This window comes from Cyanistes caeruleus, chromosome 4, assembly GCF_971803275.1.
Source record: "Cyanistes caeruleus chromosome 4, bCyaCae1.hap1.1, whole genome shotgun sequence".
In the NCBI taxonomy this organism is placed as follows: Eukaryota; Metazoa; Chordata; class Aves; order Passeriformes; family Paridae; genus Cyanistes; species Cyanistes caeruleus.
The window spans coordinates 12,733,149-12,753,706 of record NC_141704.1 but is presented as its reverse complement, the minus strand read 5'-3'; the positions used below and the strand labels follow the sequence as shown (position 1 = coordinate 12,753,706).

General features: G+C 38.6%; 1 protein-coding gene across 2 annotated transcripts in view; it reads left to right on the top strand.

Annotated features, from left to right (window-relative positions):
* Positions 1–20,558, top strand: part of RELN (reelin) — a 272,198-nt gene that overhangs the window by 119,795 nt on the left and 131,845 nt on the right. For both annotated transcript variants that reach the window (XM_086886679.1, XM_086886680.1), the window contains exons 7-8: positions 5,747–5,843; positions 9,230–9,281. In XM_086886679.1, the coding sequence (XP_086742805.1) occupies positions 5,747–5,843; positions 9,230–9,281 (149 nt within the window). The remainder of the gene's footprint in view (positions 1–5,746; positions 5,844–9,229; positions 9,282–20,558) is intronic.

Here is a 20,558-nt window from a genome sequence, read left to right as displayed (position 1 = left end):
GTATCAATCCCTGTGAGGGGTGGACTCCTTAAGTCACTGCCACAGTACTAAGTTGTCCAACAGTAAGTAACAGGACAGTATGGAGAGACGACTGGGGGAGCCTATAGGAGTGACCCCTTAGTGCTCTCTTAGCTCAGAAGAGGGAAGTTGGAAACAGTGATGGACTGTTGGCTTTTAGTCAAAAGGAGTGTTCTTTTAGCAAAGATAACTCTTAGACAGACCTCTGAATCTTAAATATTAATAATTTTACCACCACAGTGATCATAAAGATAGATAATATACGTGTACAATGTCCCAGAAGAGGAAGTTGCACATCTCTCTTAGTACAAAACTGATTCTATTCTATATAGTGAGTATATATACAGTATATAATACCCAGATAAACACATCTGAGGTTTTGAAGGTTGGAGCCTCCTTTTTTTATGTGATTGTTTCTGAGTTTTCTATTTATTTCAATCCTATTTCATAAATATAACTAACTTTATTGTTTTAATTCATACAAGACATGGAAATATTTTACTGGGTTAGTTTATCTTGTTCAAATAAATCCTTGATGAGCATTTTAGCACTTACCTAGTTTATTAGTTAATACATTCATTCTGTGACATTTGACTTCATTCTCCTTTTTATTAAGGACTATCACAACTTTCCATCTGTGCAGGTCTTTCATAGTTTAACCATCTTATGTAAAAATGCTGTAGTTTACAGAATTTTATGGATATTTTTATTTTGTACATACACATTTTAATAGTTTTCAATGTGCACCTACAATTTTTGCTCCTTTTGTTCCTTTTGTATCAGCTCTTTAAATGTTTTTTCTGGTCTACAAGTATTAAGGACCTGCAGTACTACAACATAAAATCCCCTCTTTCTTTACGGGTATGAACAGATCAAGGACTCTTAATGGGTTGCAGAATAGCTGCCAAGGTAGATTGCTTTAGCAGCAGTGTGTTAAATGGACTTGAGTGGAAAGAAATGAGAAGAGGCATTATTTCCCTGCAGATGCCTCATAACTCACTGAGGGCTTGTCTGTTGGGAGCCTCCATAATTTATTTATCCATTGCTCTCAACTTTAAATTCATCCTTGCTTATAGAAGTCTCAACAGAAAAATTTCAGATTAAAAGAGCCCCCAGTCTTCTGTTCCTTTTGTGCCCAGGATTTGGATTTCATCCCTCTGGAATAAATTTCACCACCTTGCTTGGTGAATCAGTGCAGAGAAGTGGGTGCCCCAAAACTCACCACAGTCCTGAGACAGATTTTCCTGTAATAGCAGAAAGCCAGCATTTTCAGCAGTGCTAAACAGAAGTGGAGCACAAATAAAAGAAAACCATAATGAGGTACCATGAGCTTTACAACACATAGAATTTCTGCAGTAGCCCTGCCTCCAGTGAAGACCCACTTAGTGGCAGAAAGCTCATTCTCATTTGATTGTCTGGTGGGAGTAAAATCAGGAATTATTAACAGTTGTTGCCATCCACCCTAAAATTGTGTTTTTCCCCTGGCAGCTGCTAAAATCCCATCTTTACCACAACCAATTGCAGTGAGTGCTGGAGCAGTATTTCCAGCTCTGCTCGGTCTGTGCGGAGCAGCTGCCTCGTGTGCACAGACACCCCAGCAGGGCCGTGCCATGGGGCCACTTACACCCAGCCACTCTAATCGTTTCTGAAGCCATTATTTGTACAGATGAAAAGAGAAGTGTTTGTGTTTTCCCCTTGGCTTTTCTTCCCAAATCCTACATAACACTGGCTTGGAAGCAATTAATATTTTCCCACCCCTCCTGATTGCCCTTCTGGCATGTGCAGCTCTGGCAGAGATGTACCATCCAAGTGCACAGCTAAGCAGTTTATATCCTCTCTGTGTGTCCAATTTTATGAGTCCCAGCAGAGCCTGTGTGTCACTTCATTGCTGGGAGAGACCTCACATCTCATAACTATTTTGCACAAGGGCACTGTATGATTTTGAGAGTGACTGCCTGCTCCTTCAAATGCATTATAAGACACATCCTTCCCAGCAGCCATCTGTTTCTTTGGAGGCTCTGAAACAGGGGAGGAGTGACTACAAGAGTGTTTGGAGCTGCAGAGAGAAGAGAAAGGGAAGGTTGGGATAAGGCTCTTTGTAAAAGAAAAGTTACAGCACCACAGTTCCTGACCTATATCAAAATTTGGTGACTGAAAGAAAACAGGGGATTGTTTTCAATTCTTCAATGCTGAAGTGGGAAAGGGACAGAGAGAGGAGAAATTAACAGGACAGGACACATGCTTATGTGAACAGAAGATACACAGAACAAAGAAGGATTTCTCTGCTGAGAGTGTAGGAATGGGACCATGTCCCATCTTTGTCATTTTCTTGGGAAACCACCCACCATGAGAATTTTCTCGTGTGGTTTGTCCAACTAATGTTTATAATCTTTTCTTCCAGTATCCAGTCATGTCAGAATATGGTCATTCCCAAAGTCCCCCAACCCATAGGCAAAACCTCCTTGCTTAAGCAAAGATTTCCTCATTTCTTGGGTTTTATTTGCCACCAACCTTACAAAGATCTCTTGTCTTGTGAAAAAAGTGTTCTTCACACAATCATAAATGCCCAATGTGTTATGTATCTGATGTGCATTAGCTGTGGAATTTGAGGTAAGTAGGTGATCCCACACCACTGTAAACGTAGCACCAATGTCCATGCTCAGCTAGCCACTGCTGACTTGTTGAACTAACTAGAAGTGTTTAGTACCTTTTTCAATTAGAAAATTGAAATAAAATAAGCTATTAGTGTTCATGAGACTTTCTGAAAACTGACAGGACACTGTTAGATCAGAAACCTCAGGAGCTGTGGAAGTAACTGATCTCTTCAGCAGGGAAAGGGAACCTGCAGCAGGTACCACTTGCCAGGGAATGGCTGGATGAGTAGAGGTCCAATGTGTGTAGTATGAAGAAGACTGTCTAAGTCATTGAGCACTTGTTCCTGTGACCATCTTGCCTCCATGTAACCTCATCAAACTGCAGTGGAGAGTATAAAAAGTGCAAAGGTGCTATATAAGAACTAAACCAGGCTAAACAAGAACAAATGTAAGAAAATGTTCTGTTTAATGCTATGATTAGTTATTCTTAGTGTTAAGAAGATGCATAAATTAGTAAAGAATAAATGTTGGCATTAGTGCATGTTTCTGTATAAAACAGTTTTAATAGTAGGACTGCAGAAAGCAGGGGGTTCAGTACATTTAAAGGAGAAAGAGCCAGTACAGAAGTGTATTGCTGGCTAAATCTCCTTCCCAACCTGATGTCATGTTTCATCTCAAAGCCTATCAGCACACCAAGCAGTAGTCACTTACAGAAGGCACACTTGTCAAAGATGACAAGAAGAATACCTGAGCGTGTAAAATCAATCAATAAGAAACAGAGATTCTCTTGGTCATCACTTCTTCATGGCATATGAGAAATGTACAGGTACAGTGATATTTCCAGTGGCAAAGAGGTTGAGGAAAGCTTTGTGACAGGAGAGAGGTTCTAAAGTGGTTTCCAAATTGCACTAAAACTGTGGGATTAAACTTCAGAAAGATTTATGTTTAAAAATCTCTTGGCAGTTTGAGATGTTTATCTTCTTTATGGTTCAGACATCAGTCAATATAATATCCACATGTTCAGGTATTGTAGAGGGAAAAAAAAATTACAAATAGGGGTGGGGAAATAGCAGATGTTTCCCCTTCAGCAAAGTGAAGAACAATAGCAGAGAGAGGTGGGAATCTCTAATCCAGAGATGAGAGAGATGGCAGGTCTGTGGAGAAGTCATCTCCATAAATGTGACACATGTCAGCAGTGTCAGCGAGGACCAGCTGTGAAGAGAAAGCTGAAGTGATTTTAATGCGCTAAGATCTTAGATCAGGCAGGTGAGAAGGATAATGTGGAAAGCTGCACCCAGCTAGGGCAATTAATAGTGTCTTCTGTTTGTATAAATAGAAAAGGAATTAACCTTCCTGTCTGCACCAGGAGAGGAGCAAATTGGATCGTTTCTAAACACGTAGTACTATGACGATGATCTGAGGAACAGCAGATCAATTATCTTGCTCTTCATGCATTCTTGTCAAGCTAATGAGCAGTTTATTGTCAAAGGTAATGCATTTCAAAGAGAGCACAAAGGTTTGAATCAGGATTACCAACAGCCATCCAATTTTGTATGAGAGGAGTCATCCTAGGAAAGACAACCAATGATGAAACTGCTGTATTAGCAGGACAGCGTTTTGGATTTCCAGACAATATTTCATAGACCACATTACAGAAGTAGAACAGATGAAATGCTTTTAGTTCGTTGAAATATGAGAATTACAGAATTAAAATATCCCTTGGATTATGTAGCCTGACCTTTTAGGAAGGACTAAGTGGTCCCTACAAAGTATTCATAACCAAGTTTTCCTGCTGTCTGTCTCTTTACACATATCATGAGTCTGAGTAGATGCTCTGCTATAAAATTCAAAAATGTCGGGGCAGACAATGAAAATTATTTTTATAACAGCCAGACTCATACAGAACCCCAGGAATTCTTCTAGTTCCTCTCCCTCTGCTCTTCAGTTGTCAGAACTTCGGGATCAAGTGAAATTAGATGGCATCTAAACATGTCCTCTGTGAACTCTGCTTCTGTGCTTTCTCTAAAAGTAATATTTTATTCACTCACGTGCTCTCTTCTTGCCTTTTATTGAGAAATAAAATTTGCTGACTGTGACATCTCTAAGTAAATATTAATTCACTGAAGTTGATTTGAACTGTAATACTTTATTAGAATATTTTATTCTGCTGCTTAAATTCAAAATCCTAAATGCTATCAGTGTGAATTGCTTAATTACTTAACTTGCATGCTCATATGGGAAAAACAACTCAAATATTTTTATGTCTGACTTTTTTTTCTGGAGTAAACATTTCCCTGCAGGTTTGATTATTAAGTTAAGCTTTGAATGCCCAAAGGCAATATTGGTCAGCACCATTGTGGGCAGCTTCTTGGGGACCAGGTGTATATCCAATGTTTTTTGAAAATGTGGTCCTCGTGCTGATATCTGATATCCCAGTCCTAGAAGGTGGGGGAAACAGCCCTTTCCCTATGTTCTACAGTCAGGCTGCCCACAAAGTCCTTCATATTAAATTAAGAGTTATCAGGACAGGTGTCTGTAGTTGTCTCTGCAGCACTTACCAGCCTCTCTGAGAATTTCTTTATAGTTTTTCCCCTAAAAGGACAGCAGAGTGGAAACTCTGTTTCTAGGAATATGGAATATGAGAAATGCAAATAGAAGCAACAGCAAATGCCATGTTTCACTGCCTCAAGCCTGGTCTTTGGGGAAATAACCCTGCAAGCAGGAAGGGAGCTGATCCCAGCCGCTTCTCCTCAGCTGTTCTTTGTGGTGACTCCATGATGGTGGGTTTATGTATGGTAAATCAAAAGTTCACGAGGACTTTGTAAGATGAGTAGCTTCAGGGTAAATTATATATGTAAGATTTCAACTGGATTTCCCATGGTGAGATGTTTTGCATTCAGCAAGCAGGGACACCCCACTTTAGAGGGGCAGTTTGCAGTAAGTACTGAATCACCAGGGCCCTTCACAAGGGACAGCTCCAGTGGATCATACCCACAGTTGCTTTGTGTTCAGCACCATGATAACAAACGGTCCAATTTGAGCACCAAGACGCAGCAGCCTGATTTTACATCTCACACAGTCTCAAAGATGCAGTCTCTGATGTCCGTTCTGAACGCAGTGTGCTCTCCCTGCAGGTCTGAGTGCAGTAACTGCGAGGTTGGGGAGCACTGCGGGGTGATAATGCACGGCAACGCCGCCACCTTCTGCGAGCCATACGGTCCCAGAGAGCTGGTAAGTGAAGGCTGCCTCGTCTGCAGGGCTGGGCTGGAGGCTGTGGAGCTGTGTCAGCTGCAGGGCTGTTGGTGTGCTTTGGAAGTTTGCTATTTAGCAAAGGGGCTCTTGAGCAAGGTCCATAGAAGTGCACCCAGCAACATCCCAGCGCTTGAAACTGTAGATGCCAACCAAAAGTTATTGCAATTGTTGGCAAGGGACAGTCTCTTGATCCAGCATGTATCCAAATCATGTAAAGTATCTCTGAAATCCTGAAAAGTCAAGGACATAGAACTGTGTTTTCGAACTGGCATCATTTTATACCCAACAATTTTAATTAGAGACAGGGTTCATTTTTCTTTTATTATTTTATTAGTCTTGTCCCATTTTTTCTTGTCCTTGTTGACAAATGTTAATTCGGTTGTAAAACATTACTTGTGAACAATGCATCCTACAGACTTAAATGCAGCCTGGAGCAAGCACCTGCCAGTCACAGGGAGGTGTATGTAACAGATTGAGTCATGATGAATGGGACAGAATTAATTTTGTTGGGGGTAGTTTGGTCATAAAATTGCTGTAAGAAACAACATGGTGCAATTTGCATTAACTTGAGGTCATCTGGGAGTGGAAAATGAATTGCAATACATAAACCTATGCCCACATGCTGGTGCTGGGCAGCTAGCTGCAGTGATGCACATAAAAGGGGAGATTTGGAAAGCACTGAAAAATTAAAAGGCCAGATCAAAGCCCATGTAATTCAAACTTAATTTTCATGTTTGCAACAATCTTCTGAATGGAGGGAGAGGCTGATTAAAGCTATTTGAAGAGCAAACATGGAAGAGGTCCATAAACAAGAAGTGTTTTGGCCAGGCATCTTCCCTTCAGTTCAGACACTGACAATTCTTTTCACAGGGTTGAATTTACTTCCTTAACAAGGACCAGAATTGCACAAATGCGATGTAGATATTGCTGATGTGGTGTATAAAAGTCATAAACACACGTAAAACTGATTTAGAGATTTTACAGATAAAGAAGAATTTCCCTTGCAGCCAGCTCCAGCCAGGGAATCCTCTTGGGGGTGTTAAATGGTCTCTCTGCTACTTTGCATCCAGTTTGAATGTGCTGTGCTCTGCCAACTGCCTTGAGAGGGCATGCATTTGTTTATTCCCTGTGCATAAGGAAAATCACACCACTGGGATGTTTTTCCTATTTTTTACATTCATTTTTAGTTATAGTACTGAGCATAGGTAACAGTATTTTGAAAAAATCTATTTATGACATTTAACAAACCCAGGGTCCCAGCTCTGCAGGTTTTGAACTGTCATTCATTAGCTGTCTGTCTTCTCCCTGCTGATATTCAATTTAGACTATCCTTGGTAATCAGGAATTGGCTTCAAATCCATTCTTGGACTGCATTTGTCATATTGCTGTGTGGTAAAATAGCACTACAATGGAATATCAGGAATTTGGAAAAAAATTGTTATGCTACCAAAGTGGTGCGATTAAATAATCATCTGAAAATTTTGTTATGCTTTTAAACAGTTACCAGCCTAAAAACAAAAGTATTTATGTATATATTACGGCAGTGTTGCAGAAAAATCAAATCCTTCTGCAGGACCATGCTAAAGGCTTAATATTATGGATGAGCACAAGAATGCTCATGCCAGAGGTGTGATCTAGTTTTATTTTTGAGTATGGACATACTCAAAATCATACACATGGACAAAATTTAATACCTATTGTCTTAGAACCAACCTGTTTCTCGTTTGTAGTTGTTTTGGCAATTTCACAACGTACCTCTTTCTGTCACAAATTTTAATACCTGTTTAAATTCTCCATGATTTTTGTTAATCCTATTCTGTCCTTGCTTGAAATGGATCATGAAACCTCTGTTCCTGTTAATGGCTTCTAGCACATGAATTACTGCTTTAAAATACTTAGTCAAGAAGAGTTGAATTTGTGAAACATTTTACATCAGCAGCTCTAACAGCTGCTGATTTGCTACCTTGACCTCCTTCTTTTCTCCTGATTTCCAACAGCCACCTGTTACTGCAGGCAGAGGGTTTTTTAATACCAGCTGTCTCTGTCTGTTGGTGAAAAATTACCACTGGCAAAATACTGGAAAGTTGTACAGCATCAGAGAGGTTGCAAGCAAAGGAAAATGCCTACTAAAGGCACCCTACCATGCTCTCTGCAGTGTCTGAACTAAGCAGCCCTATGCAGAATTTTGCAAAAACTTTTAGTAAGTCTAGTGCTTTTTCCCAAAGCATTGCTGAAATGATTCTCAACACAGTCTAAGTCTACATGAACATCCCTTCTGTGATAACTGATATGTTTAATTTCTTGATGATATGAGCTATTGAACCTCAATAAAGGTTTTGTTTTCAAATTATAACTTGCACAACATAATTAATTGAATGAAAACTAATATAATAGGTTCTCTTAAATCAAATCAGAAAGCAATTTATTATTTGGCTGGGTAAGTGTGATACCTAATACTGAATTGATCCTGGCAGAATGACCTAAATGGGAATGTGACTGTATTTTTAAAGGGGTTATGTAAATGCAGCTGTCCTATTCTTGTAAAAAATTAAAATTACCTGTTAGGACATGTAGTCTTTTTATCAGCTAATCTTCAATGCATTTCAGTGAAGATCCCATTCCTTAATATTTATAAGATATTATTTTCTGTGTGTAATATGTATGTAGAAAAGAAAGAAAACATACTAAAACCTCATGCCAATTCATGCAGATCTCCATCCAGTACTTTCAAAGGCATCATTTAATGAATAGCTCAACTAGGTGAGCACTGGCAGTGGAAGAAGCCCAGTCTCTTTTGCTTCTGTATGCATTGGTTCTTAAGTAGCAGTATTGTTAAATCCAACTTTCAAAATAAATTGCTAACAATTAGGTGTCCTTCACAACACACCGGGCTTTTTCTTTATGGCATTTTCAGAAGAACCATTCTAATCTGAGCTACTGAAATGTGGAGGCATTCAAAGAAAAGAGAGAGGCCTCAGAGGAGGGTGGGTTGCTGAGTGCAGGGTGAGCTGGTGGTGTTTCTAGGTCCTGGCTGGATGTCAGCTGTGGGTAGATTCTGCTAACTGTTCATTTTTTTCAATCTTTTAAGGAGTGGTCAAGCAACCCTGTTGCACATAAATGTGCTTTTTTCTGTAGACATTAGTATGGTGGAAAAAAATTCTGGCTTTGACATATGATGAGATTTCAATAATCAAAATGGCATAACAAAAATGTCCATGATCACTCAGCCTGGAAGGGTTGGTGGTTAACAGTCCTATGCACTGGAGATGTAGGTGTCTAGAGATTTCCCATGCTTTCAAAGAAAAACAAGTGATGAATGTATTGTTTTGCTGATCTAACAAAAATATTTGCTTCTCTTCCCATAGACCACCACTGGCCTTAACACAACTACTGCATCCATCCTTCAGTTTTCCCTTGGTAAGTTTAGATTACCTTTCCACTTGAGAAAGTGCAAAAAGTCATTTCTGCAAAGGAAAATGGCCTTTAAGTTCAGGGTTACCTTTTGGTTGACGTTACAATCAATATGAGGGATTAAAAAAATATTTTAAAAACTTCAGTGTATTTATTTATGATACGGAGCTACCATTTTAAGTTTTGGAAATGAAAGACTCCAGTGGATACTCTGATAAGCTTTGTTTGAGTTTTGTTTTTTTCTCTTATGTTATAGCCTGATGTTTAACATTATAATTTCTTGCTCTTTATCTGAAGTGTGATTATAGTTTCAAAAAGAAAAAAGAAGGCTTTTATCATTTAACCCTCCTGATATATTCCAAGCTGTTTTTAACACATTTGTACAAAGAGAGTAGGTAGGGCAGATGAAGACTAAATGCTGTTAAGTCCAAATTATCAGTAGCTGGTTGTATGCTATATTACTTAGAACACTGTGAGTTATTGCACATTTCACTGTGCATTTGTGGCTATAAATTACAGTAGAGGCTGTGGCTAGGGCTGAGGGCAAATTTGGAACAAACCTGATTTGTTAACTCATATCTCAGTGTTCAAAATATGAAGGAAAAATGTTCTTTTGATATAAATGGTTCAATAAAAAAGCAAGCAGGAAATGTAGCCTGCTTCCTCTCTGGACCCCTGGATATGTGTTTCCAAATCATATTTCTATTTTTTAAAAAGTAATTCTCCAAAAGTATCTCAAGAGACGTGTGATTAAACACTGGAAATCTCAGTTGAAAATAAGAACAATCATGTAGCTTGGAAAACAGCTTGGGTTTTTTAATGGATTGAAAATCAAAATCCTAGAAGGCTCAGAAATACATCATTTAAATTTGATTTTTACCTGAAGCTGTTCATTTGGGTATTGCAAGTCATCAGTACCTGCAAGTGACTGCAATGTTAATACATCTAACTGGTATCTATCCTTTTATTTTGAATTACTGGTTTTAAAAAGCCAGAAAAATGTATCCAATCCTCAACTGAATTAGTGCATAAATATTTGGTACCTCAGATGAAAACCAGCCTGTTACTGCCCTGCAGTTTCATTCAGACAGTGGAAGGGTGGCAGCCCATTTCATCCACTGGGATGTGTTCCTCACCGGCAGAAGCACAAGGAGATGTGACTCCTATAAAGCTGCAAGTTTGCCATGATGGAGGAATTTCACTTTTCATTAAAATTTACAAAAATCTTTGGATTATTCTGCAGGGTGGTTAAGAGCAGGGTAAGGCAGGGCTGGTAGGTGTATGTTTGCTGTAGCAGCCCAGTGCCTGGTGTCTGCTGCAGGCGAACTGCAGAATGATGCAGGCTTCCAGAAGTTTCAAAATGAGACTTGATATTTCACTAGGAACATTTGTGCCTATCAGATGGTAAAGGTTAAATAAAATATAGGGGTAAGAAAAGGCTGAGCAGGAAATACTCTATATGACAAGATTTTCATGAATGCCTTAAAGAATGCCTGAACCCATACCAGTAGGAACCAGTAAAATCCTCAGTATGATGGAGCAGAGAGGGTGGATACACATCCAAGTAAATCAAATTTCAACCTCCAGTTGAAAATGTATCATATTTCCCCATGTGCCTGTGTTGAGTTTGAAATACAATGCAGATTGGTTTTGTAACTGATAGAAGCCAGCATGAGCCAGGGGACTGCTGCTGAGCTCAGCAATACTTGGCTTTAGAATCCAGTTTCCAGCTTATTCCCAAACGTCCGATTTAATCATAACCCTATTTAGGGATTGATCCAAGGGAATTGCTTTTTTTAAAAAAAAGAATGCTTACCACTTTCTATCAGCCATGGAACAGCTTAAGCTGTAGCCTTTTGGGGATATCTTTATGTTAAATTTGTCACATAGCTTTGGCATCATTAAAGAGCGCCCATTTTAAATGTTCTTGCCACTAATTACCAGGTGGAATTTTGTATTTGCAGGAATACAGACAGTAGGGAACTAGAAAACTAAGCTAAAAATTCTGAAGCTGAATTCTGGTTTCACCATGAATTCCAGATCCTTTTAAACTCTGTGGTCAAGAAGGGTAACAAAGTAGTGAATTTTTCATTAGTTGATATTCTGTGTGGTTTCTTTCATGCATCATGTATTTGTTAGTTTTTCTCTTTAAAGGCCAAGACAGTTGGAAAGGTGTACTTAAGAAGACGGCTTAATTAGGATGAAAGGTAATCAGTAAGGAATTTTCAGCACACAGGACAGCATTTATGTGCAATATCCATTCTGAATGAGAGGAACTCGTCTGTCATGCAGCATCCACTCAGAGCTGGTCCAGGGCTGGGGTGATATTTACACTCATGCACTCTGTGCACAAGTGTGCAGAAAATTTTGGTTACTTCAACTGTCTTAATCATCCATCACTACATTTCTCCAAGACCCAACAGTGACGTGTCTAGCAGTTTCCTTGATGTTCAGAGGGATTATTAATTGAGATATTTAAAGCAATGCCTTTGGGCTCTCTAAGGCCAGAACATCTGATTCAACAGCTTGGGAATTGCAGGATATTGCACAAAAGCCTCTGGACTCAGCTGCCACACAACATTAGTTTGATTCGTTAGCTGAAATATTCTCTGTTTCTCACTCCAAATCTGAGCCTCTTCCCCCAGCTGAATCCCTGGGCTTCCCCAGGGTTGGACATGATCTGTCATTCACGTGGGCCACTGTGGTGGAAGGTGATTCATTGTACTGAGAGACTAGCAACTGAGCTAAATACAGGGAGAAAGAGACATAAAATCCCTTGGGGAGAAGAGGTAAGGCTTTGAGGGAGCAATGGCAAGGTGTGAGGTGTGCAGGTTGTTGTGCCTATGTTTGTTCCTTGGGTGCTCTCCTGAGCACGTGCTCTGGAGGCAGCGGTGTGTGTGGCTGTGCAGGCTCTGCATGGACAGTTCAGAGCTGCTTCCCATCCCTCCCTCCTCTGCAGGCCTTGCTGCAGCTGAAGATGCTGTGATGAGCATCACACTCAGCTTGGCCTCCAGGGCACGTGCTCCTTGGAGCCAGATGTGTAACAAGGTAAAGTTGTTACTGGAAAATATGGCTTTGAAAAACTTTGTTCCACAGCTCTCTCCTTATGTCTTTGTATTACTAGATCATTTCTGGCTGTTTAACAGTGTTTGGAAATGAGAATAGCTTGATAAGGAAACCTCCCACTTTTCAGCTTTGTTATGAAAATTCCTTCACATTCCTCTGAAAACAGGATGACTTTGTCAGTGTCATATACTGGATAAATACATTATGTTTGTAAAGCACAATCCTACTTTAAAATTTCTTTCCCTTCAACATTCATGCCATTGTCACAAAGATCCTCTGTCATTACTAGAGCAAATTAGCAATTCTTCCCCCCTAATTTACTAAAAAAAATCTAACTTCCCTACTATTTTACATTAAACCAAAATTGGTTTATGGGGGAAGGGATTTTTATCTTCTGAGAAGGAATACACCTTCAAATATTACAAACATTTGGCATTTCCACTCTGTTTCTTAAGGACCAAGCCATTAGTCTTGCAAACAAAGAAATAGACACAAGTTCAAAAGGGTTTTTTCTTTATTTGGAGATAAAGCTTGGACTTGGCCTCTTCCTTCCAAAATATTATTATAACAAAGTTTTGCAAATGTTGGGTTCCCTAATCTATCAGGTTTTACTTTGAGTCAACCATTAATCCTTATTTTCAGTCCCCTTCAAACTGCCTTTGTATGGCAAATACATGACCTGCAGTATTTAAGTTGTTTGTAATCATAAACCATCTTCCTCTAACTGATTATTAGTGACCTGAGTTATGGTCACTCCATATGAGTAATATTGGTGTATATGCTTATCTTGATGAATGAAACCTCTTACAAGAGTCTCAACATGATGCAAAATACTTTTCCTGCAGTAAATAAAATAATAAAGCCTGTCCCTAAACTTTTGGTGGACCCTGAGAATACCACTGAGCTGGCAAGGAAGGGGCTGCTCTGTGGGAGCATTATTTGTTGTTAATGCATGAGCAAAGGTGATCTTCAGTACCTGAAGGCTGTCAGGCCTTGACACAGGAAATTCTTTAGGCATCTTCCCTGCACAGAACATATGCTAAATGCCTTAGCTATTGCTAGAGAGAAGACATGAATCAAATCTAGCACATCAACCTCCAGTAAAAACAGTTTTCAGTGGGGTTTTAGTATCAGGCTTTAATCTATGAGAATGCTTTTTGACTTTGCCAGATGGACTCTGTTTTTCCTCTCAGGAAAATCCCAGTAGATATTATCTGGAAGATGGGTCACTCATGTTGTGAGTTGCTCACTGGTCTGGAATCACAAGCATTTGGACCTTACTTGTAGGTTAAGAATGGCCCTTTTTGCCTGATGCTTCTGGGATAGAGTAGGATAGAATAGAATAAGACCATTTCAGTTGGAAGAAACATGCAATGATCATCCACCCAACTATTTGAGGGCTGACCAAGAGTTACAGTTTGTTGTTAGCTTCATTAACATCATCCAGTAAGTTCTCTGCCATCTATTGCTACTGAACCTTCCATTGTTCCAAATTATTTGACCAAGTTAATTGTTGATTGCAGCATTTGAAAGTATTTCATAGAGGGTTCCATATGTATTAAATTAATCTATTGCAATCACTAAAAATACCTGCCAGCAGTTTATCAATGTTCCTTACTATCTTTCTAATGGAACCTTATAGTAAGGGTAAATGTGTGTATCTATTGGTTTTAATATGGCTAAAGTATTATTAAGAAATATTGCTATTGGTATTCAGCTATTCAGGACTTTTTGGTGCAGAGATGTTGCTAGGGGTGATCTTCATTCTATAGTACCTATATACTATTCTGTAGCATAGTATACATTCTATAGTAAAATTTTCCCATTTTCTATCTTCCTCCAAAAGAAATAAAATTACAAACTCTCTGCTTTTACTTGCATAAATATTTCATTGACAATCTTACAGTGTAATCACTTAAACTGTTAGCAGAAGTAATAATTTCTCCAATCTTGTTCAACACACTTTCCACTCTTGCAACTTTATTTTCTGGTTGAGTAATCACCCCTGTCTTCACTTCAGATTTCCTGAGCCTTTAAAATCCATCAGACCATCAGCTGTACTTAACTGCAGAGTAATTGTAGTACCTGTGATGACTTTACATTTATAATGTCATGTTTTTTAAGTGGTGGGGTATGTGCAATGCATGTACCAAGGATTTCTGTGTGGCTTAGTTTATTTACAGTCTGATTTTAATGATGTTGATTTCACTGTCCTCTGTGACTGTAATTCAGAAAACTATTTAAAATCTGCTATTTGTTGCTTTTAATTAGTATATGAGTAAGGGTCACTAATTTAGATGCAGATCTTTGACATAAGGATTCCAAAAAGATTTTCATGTCATGTCTGCTTCACCCTAAGACATCAGGTTAATGAATCATTAGCATCAGATTTTATTTCTCTCCCTGAACTATTAAGGTCACTAGGATCTATGTGAAAGCTGTTTTACTCAGAAAAATCCATGGCCTAATGGTCTTGGTGATGGTTGTTGGAGACAAAGCATGGATAGTGTTCATCTTTACAAGGCATAATTAATTTTTTTTCAGGTATATTTATTCCATTTATTATTTGTAGCAGCATTGTGCCTTTGTTACCAGTGTAGTCTTGAAGAATTAAATTATAAAGTGTATTTGATTATGTAGATAATGGAAATATTATTTTACCTTGATGTGTGTTCAATCTACAGATTATTGTTATTGTATCATCAGCATCATCATTAGAATTGTTGAATATGCTCTTTGGATTAGTCCTTACCTGACAGGATTCTGTGCTTCAGAACTCACATTTACTTTGCCATTAACCTCAGCAAATAGAGGACCATGATGAAAAAATAATCTTACAAAAATAAATAGTGCAGCTGGTTCACTGAGCTCCACGTATTTCTGTGGAGGAAACAGAGTCTCACTGCCAGGGCTGTCCCCGCTGTCTTACTCTGCAGAGATGTGCATGGGATGATGATCCCTTCTGCTTCCCACCAGAAATACCCCAATTCCACTTTGGCTCAGCCATGAGAACAATGACAACTGCATTTGGCCCCATGTAACAGTCTGAATGCGTTTATCATTTTTGTTATCATGTTTTAATTCAGATCTGGTGGCAGCTGTTATATTGACAGTAGTGTTTTTATGCTGTTTATCCTCTGCTTGAATTCAGACCATTCAGAACATTTCCAAATGTGTTTTGCTATGTAGGTCTTAGCTTGGCTGAAAGGAACCACTGCAGATCATTTTCTCCTAATTTTCAGTTTTGTTTAGTCAGTTTTACAATTAGCAGAAGCTATTGGATGACAGACAAATGCTGTAATAGCATTTTGTGAAACAACCTCAGCAGAACTGGAAAGCGATTTTGTTCAGGTTTCTTAGCAAAACTTACTCACACTTCTCTAGAGAAATACCAAAGTGAAAAATAAATCCCTTCTGAATTTAGTATGGAAAAGCATTTGATCTTTTAAACTCATCACTATCTTGTTAGCTGAACACCAAAAGCCTCACAGAGGAAGCTGTGGTGCCAAGTGTTTTGTGCACGTTGAACCACCTCCTTTGCTTTGCTCACCTGCATGGATGATTTCCCTCAGTCACACAAATTTATTCCTCCAGTGCCTTCCATGGAGCACCAGGATTCCTGTGCAGGTATGGCACATCCACCCAGTCGTGTTGATAGTGGTACCAGCAGGGAAGGGCAGTTCTGATGGCCACAGATTCATTGTTAACTCACTAGAGTTAAATTCTGTCCCTTCTAAGCAGCAAAGAGCACAGCATTAAAAATATTTGAACCCTCAGGTTGTTTTGTCCTAATTTCTTTCCTATGCATTTAGGAAAATCTTGTGAATTTAATATAACATTACTCAATACCAAAATTCACCATTCTGCATTTCTTCTGCTTGCTTCATTTCCCCTTTCCCCACAGTAAAACAATGTGGGGTTTGGGGTTGTTTTTTTTTCATTGGCTACCCAAATTGCCATTTGTTATTCTCTGACATGAAACCAACTAATTTCCCTTTTCCGGTGGAAAAGCTCTTTGTGTTGATGCACAGGCTATACATTACATCTAATGTGAAAGAATCAGACAGGTAAGTAATATCATCAAGTACTCTTCACAGAGCATGTGGAAATGTTAGGTGGTGTTTATTGATTTTGCTGAGTTTTACAAGAGGGGCTGCCTAGGTAATACCTAGATTGAAACCAGGGTTTAAAGTTGATGCTGTATTTGAAAGACATTTTAATGGCCTTGGGGCAAAATGATTTGTGTTGTTTTGGCTAGCCCAAGGTTACAATGAAATATTGTCTTTATTACTTCTGTACCAGGGTTTCTCAGCCTCTGTTGGGAATTAAAATGTGAGTGTTAAAGATTTACTACATGGAGAAAAGCAGAAAAGATAAAGAGCCTCAGAATTCAGATCCAGGGCAGGTGGTTGTGCCAGCACTACACAGACAAACCTGGGCCATTATGGAATTGGTCACTGGAAATAATAAATGCTGGATTACAGACACTGCAAATAATAAATGCTAGATTAATCCTGCTTGTATCATTGTATGAGGATAACACTTTTGCATGATTAAAAAGGTCCATTTTTGAATTACACAACAAAGCATCTGTAGTTCCTAGGGGGGAGGGAGTGGGGGGGAACTGAGAAGCCCCCACCTCAGCAAAACAGCCCTGGCTGCTCCTCCATTGGGTGAGGGACTGAAAAATAAAAGCAGATATAGAAAATCCCATCAGGAATTACAAAAAAAACATTTTTACCAAGCTAATCATTATCTACCTCATATACATTTAAAGGCAGACAATTGATTTTACTAGGTTTCAGAAAAAAGAGATACATCAGCACAGAACTGGCTTGAGAAAAATTATTTCCTAGATTTTCTTGATGCCAGAGAATTTCACTAAAGCAGCCAAAGAAAGGACTTTCATATCTGTAATTCAAGATACCTCCTTTTACACAGCAGTTCTTGGGCCCAGTGTGTGTTTCTACTGCCTCCCTAGAGTGGACTGGCTCAAGGGATCTAAATAAAACTTCATGTATTTTCCTGCAGTGTTTTAATACCTTTACCAGCACCTTATGGTGCTCATTTTCTTGATTCTAGACCTTCACAGCTGACCCTGGCTGCTAAACTCAGTTACATAAAGCATCTCTTTCTATTCATTGGTATGTGTTAGTGTACTACTGAGCTACTTTCACATGGTATCATTTACATTCTGCCCAGCCTCACTGAGAGGTCACCCTCTCACTTAGAGAACCTCCACATAATCTGACATTAACTATTTAATGGCAATAATGTTGAAGTGTAGGATGTGGGTACCACAGTTGAAAATGCTTCCTGAGCACTATTTTGTCAGACATCCAAGAGCAACTGCAAGCATTTTGGGAGCATTAATGATGCTGTTGTTTCAGTAGCTGCAGTTCCTGGGTGTCCATTTCAGCCAGGTCTAAACAAGTCTGCTCACTTTGCCTTCAGCAAGGGGTTTTGTTATGTGATGTTGGTACACTTAAGAGCATGGTTAAATTTAGCATCAGCTAATTATTTATTTGGCAACAGACTTATTACCCAAGCACATACCTGCTGGCTGTATCTCAGAAAGAGACACTATAAATAGCTTTACATCAGAATAAATTTGACACTGGCATGAGGGAAATACAGCTTTTTTCTCGGATTATTTTCCTCTCCTTAATGTTCTCAGCACAAAAAGCAATATGAATTGTGATCTGAGCTTGTTCATTAGAAGAGAAATTTGTGTGAGCACAGGAAGCACATCAGATCTCTGAATATAAATAGACTAAGAGGAAGTTGAACCAGATAAGTATTTCCTCAGACTTCTCATCTAAAGGAAATTAGCTGCATTAATCATGAAAAGTACATTTGCTGTTATTGGGAATCCTGGCAGGAGGTGGATGGGAAGGGACCCGTGGGTGATCACCTGCTCCATGCTCCAACCAGGATCACACCCCTGGCAAGGACAGACTGCTCAGAGCCCCATCCTCCTAGGCTTTAGCCTCAGATTAACTTTTAGGACTTCATTTATGAGATTCTCCTGATTGATTTTTATCAGATGTATTTAGTAATTATTTATTACTCCTCATCTTTTACAGTTTTACAGTGGTGGCTTTTAGCCTGCTCATCAACCCTTTAATTTTATTTAGATGTAAATAACTACCCAGTGTTTCCAAAATGGAACAGCCTAAATCTGCCAGTGGAACAAAAAATAGCTGCTCTCAGAAACCTTCAGAAAATTAATAGCTGAGACTTCATATTACAAAATTTGTAATGCTCAGTAATGCTAAGGTAGATCTGATTTTTGATGTGAAAGGCAAACACCACTGGCATTTTTTTCCCTAGGGCCAGATATTTATTTCAGATTGTTTATCAGGCCACATACAAGAGTACAGATAATCAAAATCCTTTTCACACAGGGAAAGAAAAGCAGCCAGAAATAAAAATATTTGTTTCTATGAACAGATAGACTATGATTACAAAACAGAATGCAGTTCTTACAGTTTTTTAATTTGAATATTTTTTGCACTCAAAATACCTCTTTGTACTCTGAACTCTCTCTATAAATAAGGAAAAGCTGTTTAAAAAGTCTAAAGATCTACAGTGTCATAATTAAAAAACACATTTGTAACTAATTTCAAAGTTGTGTCTTCAAAGAAAAATCAAAATGCTTTTGTGATCTTCTTTTGAGAAAGTTTTAGAAGCAGAATTGAATGAACAGTGCATTGCATATTTTTTTACCAGTGCATCTCATATATCCAGCACTAAATATTCTATATTTTTAAATAATTAAAATCATCTTCTTGGTCAAAATCCAAGATAAACATACATCTAAAAATTACCAGAACCCATGGTCTATTCATTATACCAAACATTATGGTTCATTACTATGGAAAAAACTATTAGAAAGCCAGACAGATTTGGCCACTAGTAATTTATACTATCCAATTTTTCTTAATTCAACTGATATCACAAAATTATAATCCTTAGCAAACACTAATCATTATTCATCCCATTAACAAAATTAATAAAAGTAATCTTGCAGCATTAGAGAAAAGGGATTCTTCCCAGCGCCCTTTTGTTTTCCAGACTGCATTCAGGACACAATTTGAACCCTTCTGCAAAATTTTTGTGTGACTCTTTCTTGTGCAGTCCCCATTAGACTCATTCTCCTTAAAGCCAGCATTAGATATCTCATCTGCTTATCCACGGAAGCACTCGCAGGAACTATCGAGGGGCTGTCAAGAGGCGGAGGATGTCACACTCTATAAGGAGAAAAATATTGCTTCCCTTGCAGATGGTACCCAGTTTTATCTCAGCAAAACACCAGCTTCTGATCAGTGTTGTTAAGAAATCTTAGAGACCAACAGCTTTAGGACTTGGGTTTCTGCAAATCTGACACTGCTGGAGGCAAAGCTGTGGTGAGAATTAATTTTGCCTGCCATTGTCAGCCTGGATACAAATAACTGAATACCTGGATACAAACAGCTGAGATGTGGTGCCTTCACAACATCTCTCCTGAAATACTATGCAGTAAGTACTGCTACCTACATGACATTTAAAAAATAAGGTAGGTTAAATATTCACAAGTACTTTAGATAGCCAAAATCAACTTAAGATGTTAAATTAAAACAGACAAAAAATCCGTGTCTGTTTCAATTGGATATGCTGAGTGTGGTCAGGGTTAGTCAGGTCCTGGCTATGGGCTACCCTTGCTGTGAAACAAGCAGCAAAACAATTGAGAAACATACTTTTCTTTCACTTTTCTATTCTTTCCTGTTTAGCTGAGCAGAATTAGCAAAGCAGTTGTCAGGACATGTTTAGCAATCCCATACTCTACCAGTGAAAGCCCTCTTCTATTAGCATTGGTTCCTGGACTCAACATTGAGAAAATTTTGTTTTATTGAAATTTGGCTTGGGATAAAATCCAAAAATGTAAAACACCAGCCAAATAAATTACTGTTTCAGAATATTCAGTATATGGAAATGGCTGGGTTTTATAATAGAAGCTGCTCATAATTTTTGACAACAGACAAAATTGCTGTTTGAGCTTCAAATGCATCATTTAAAATTAAATCCATGAAGGTTGTCTTTACTCTAGCTGTTCTCTGAAAGTTTTGGAAGTCTGTGAACATCAGATGAAAGTCTATCAAAAGAAATAAAATAACTCCAAAGGGAAAGAAATACTTTGTTCCTGAAACACAAGGACAAGCTTGCCTTGTATGTATG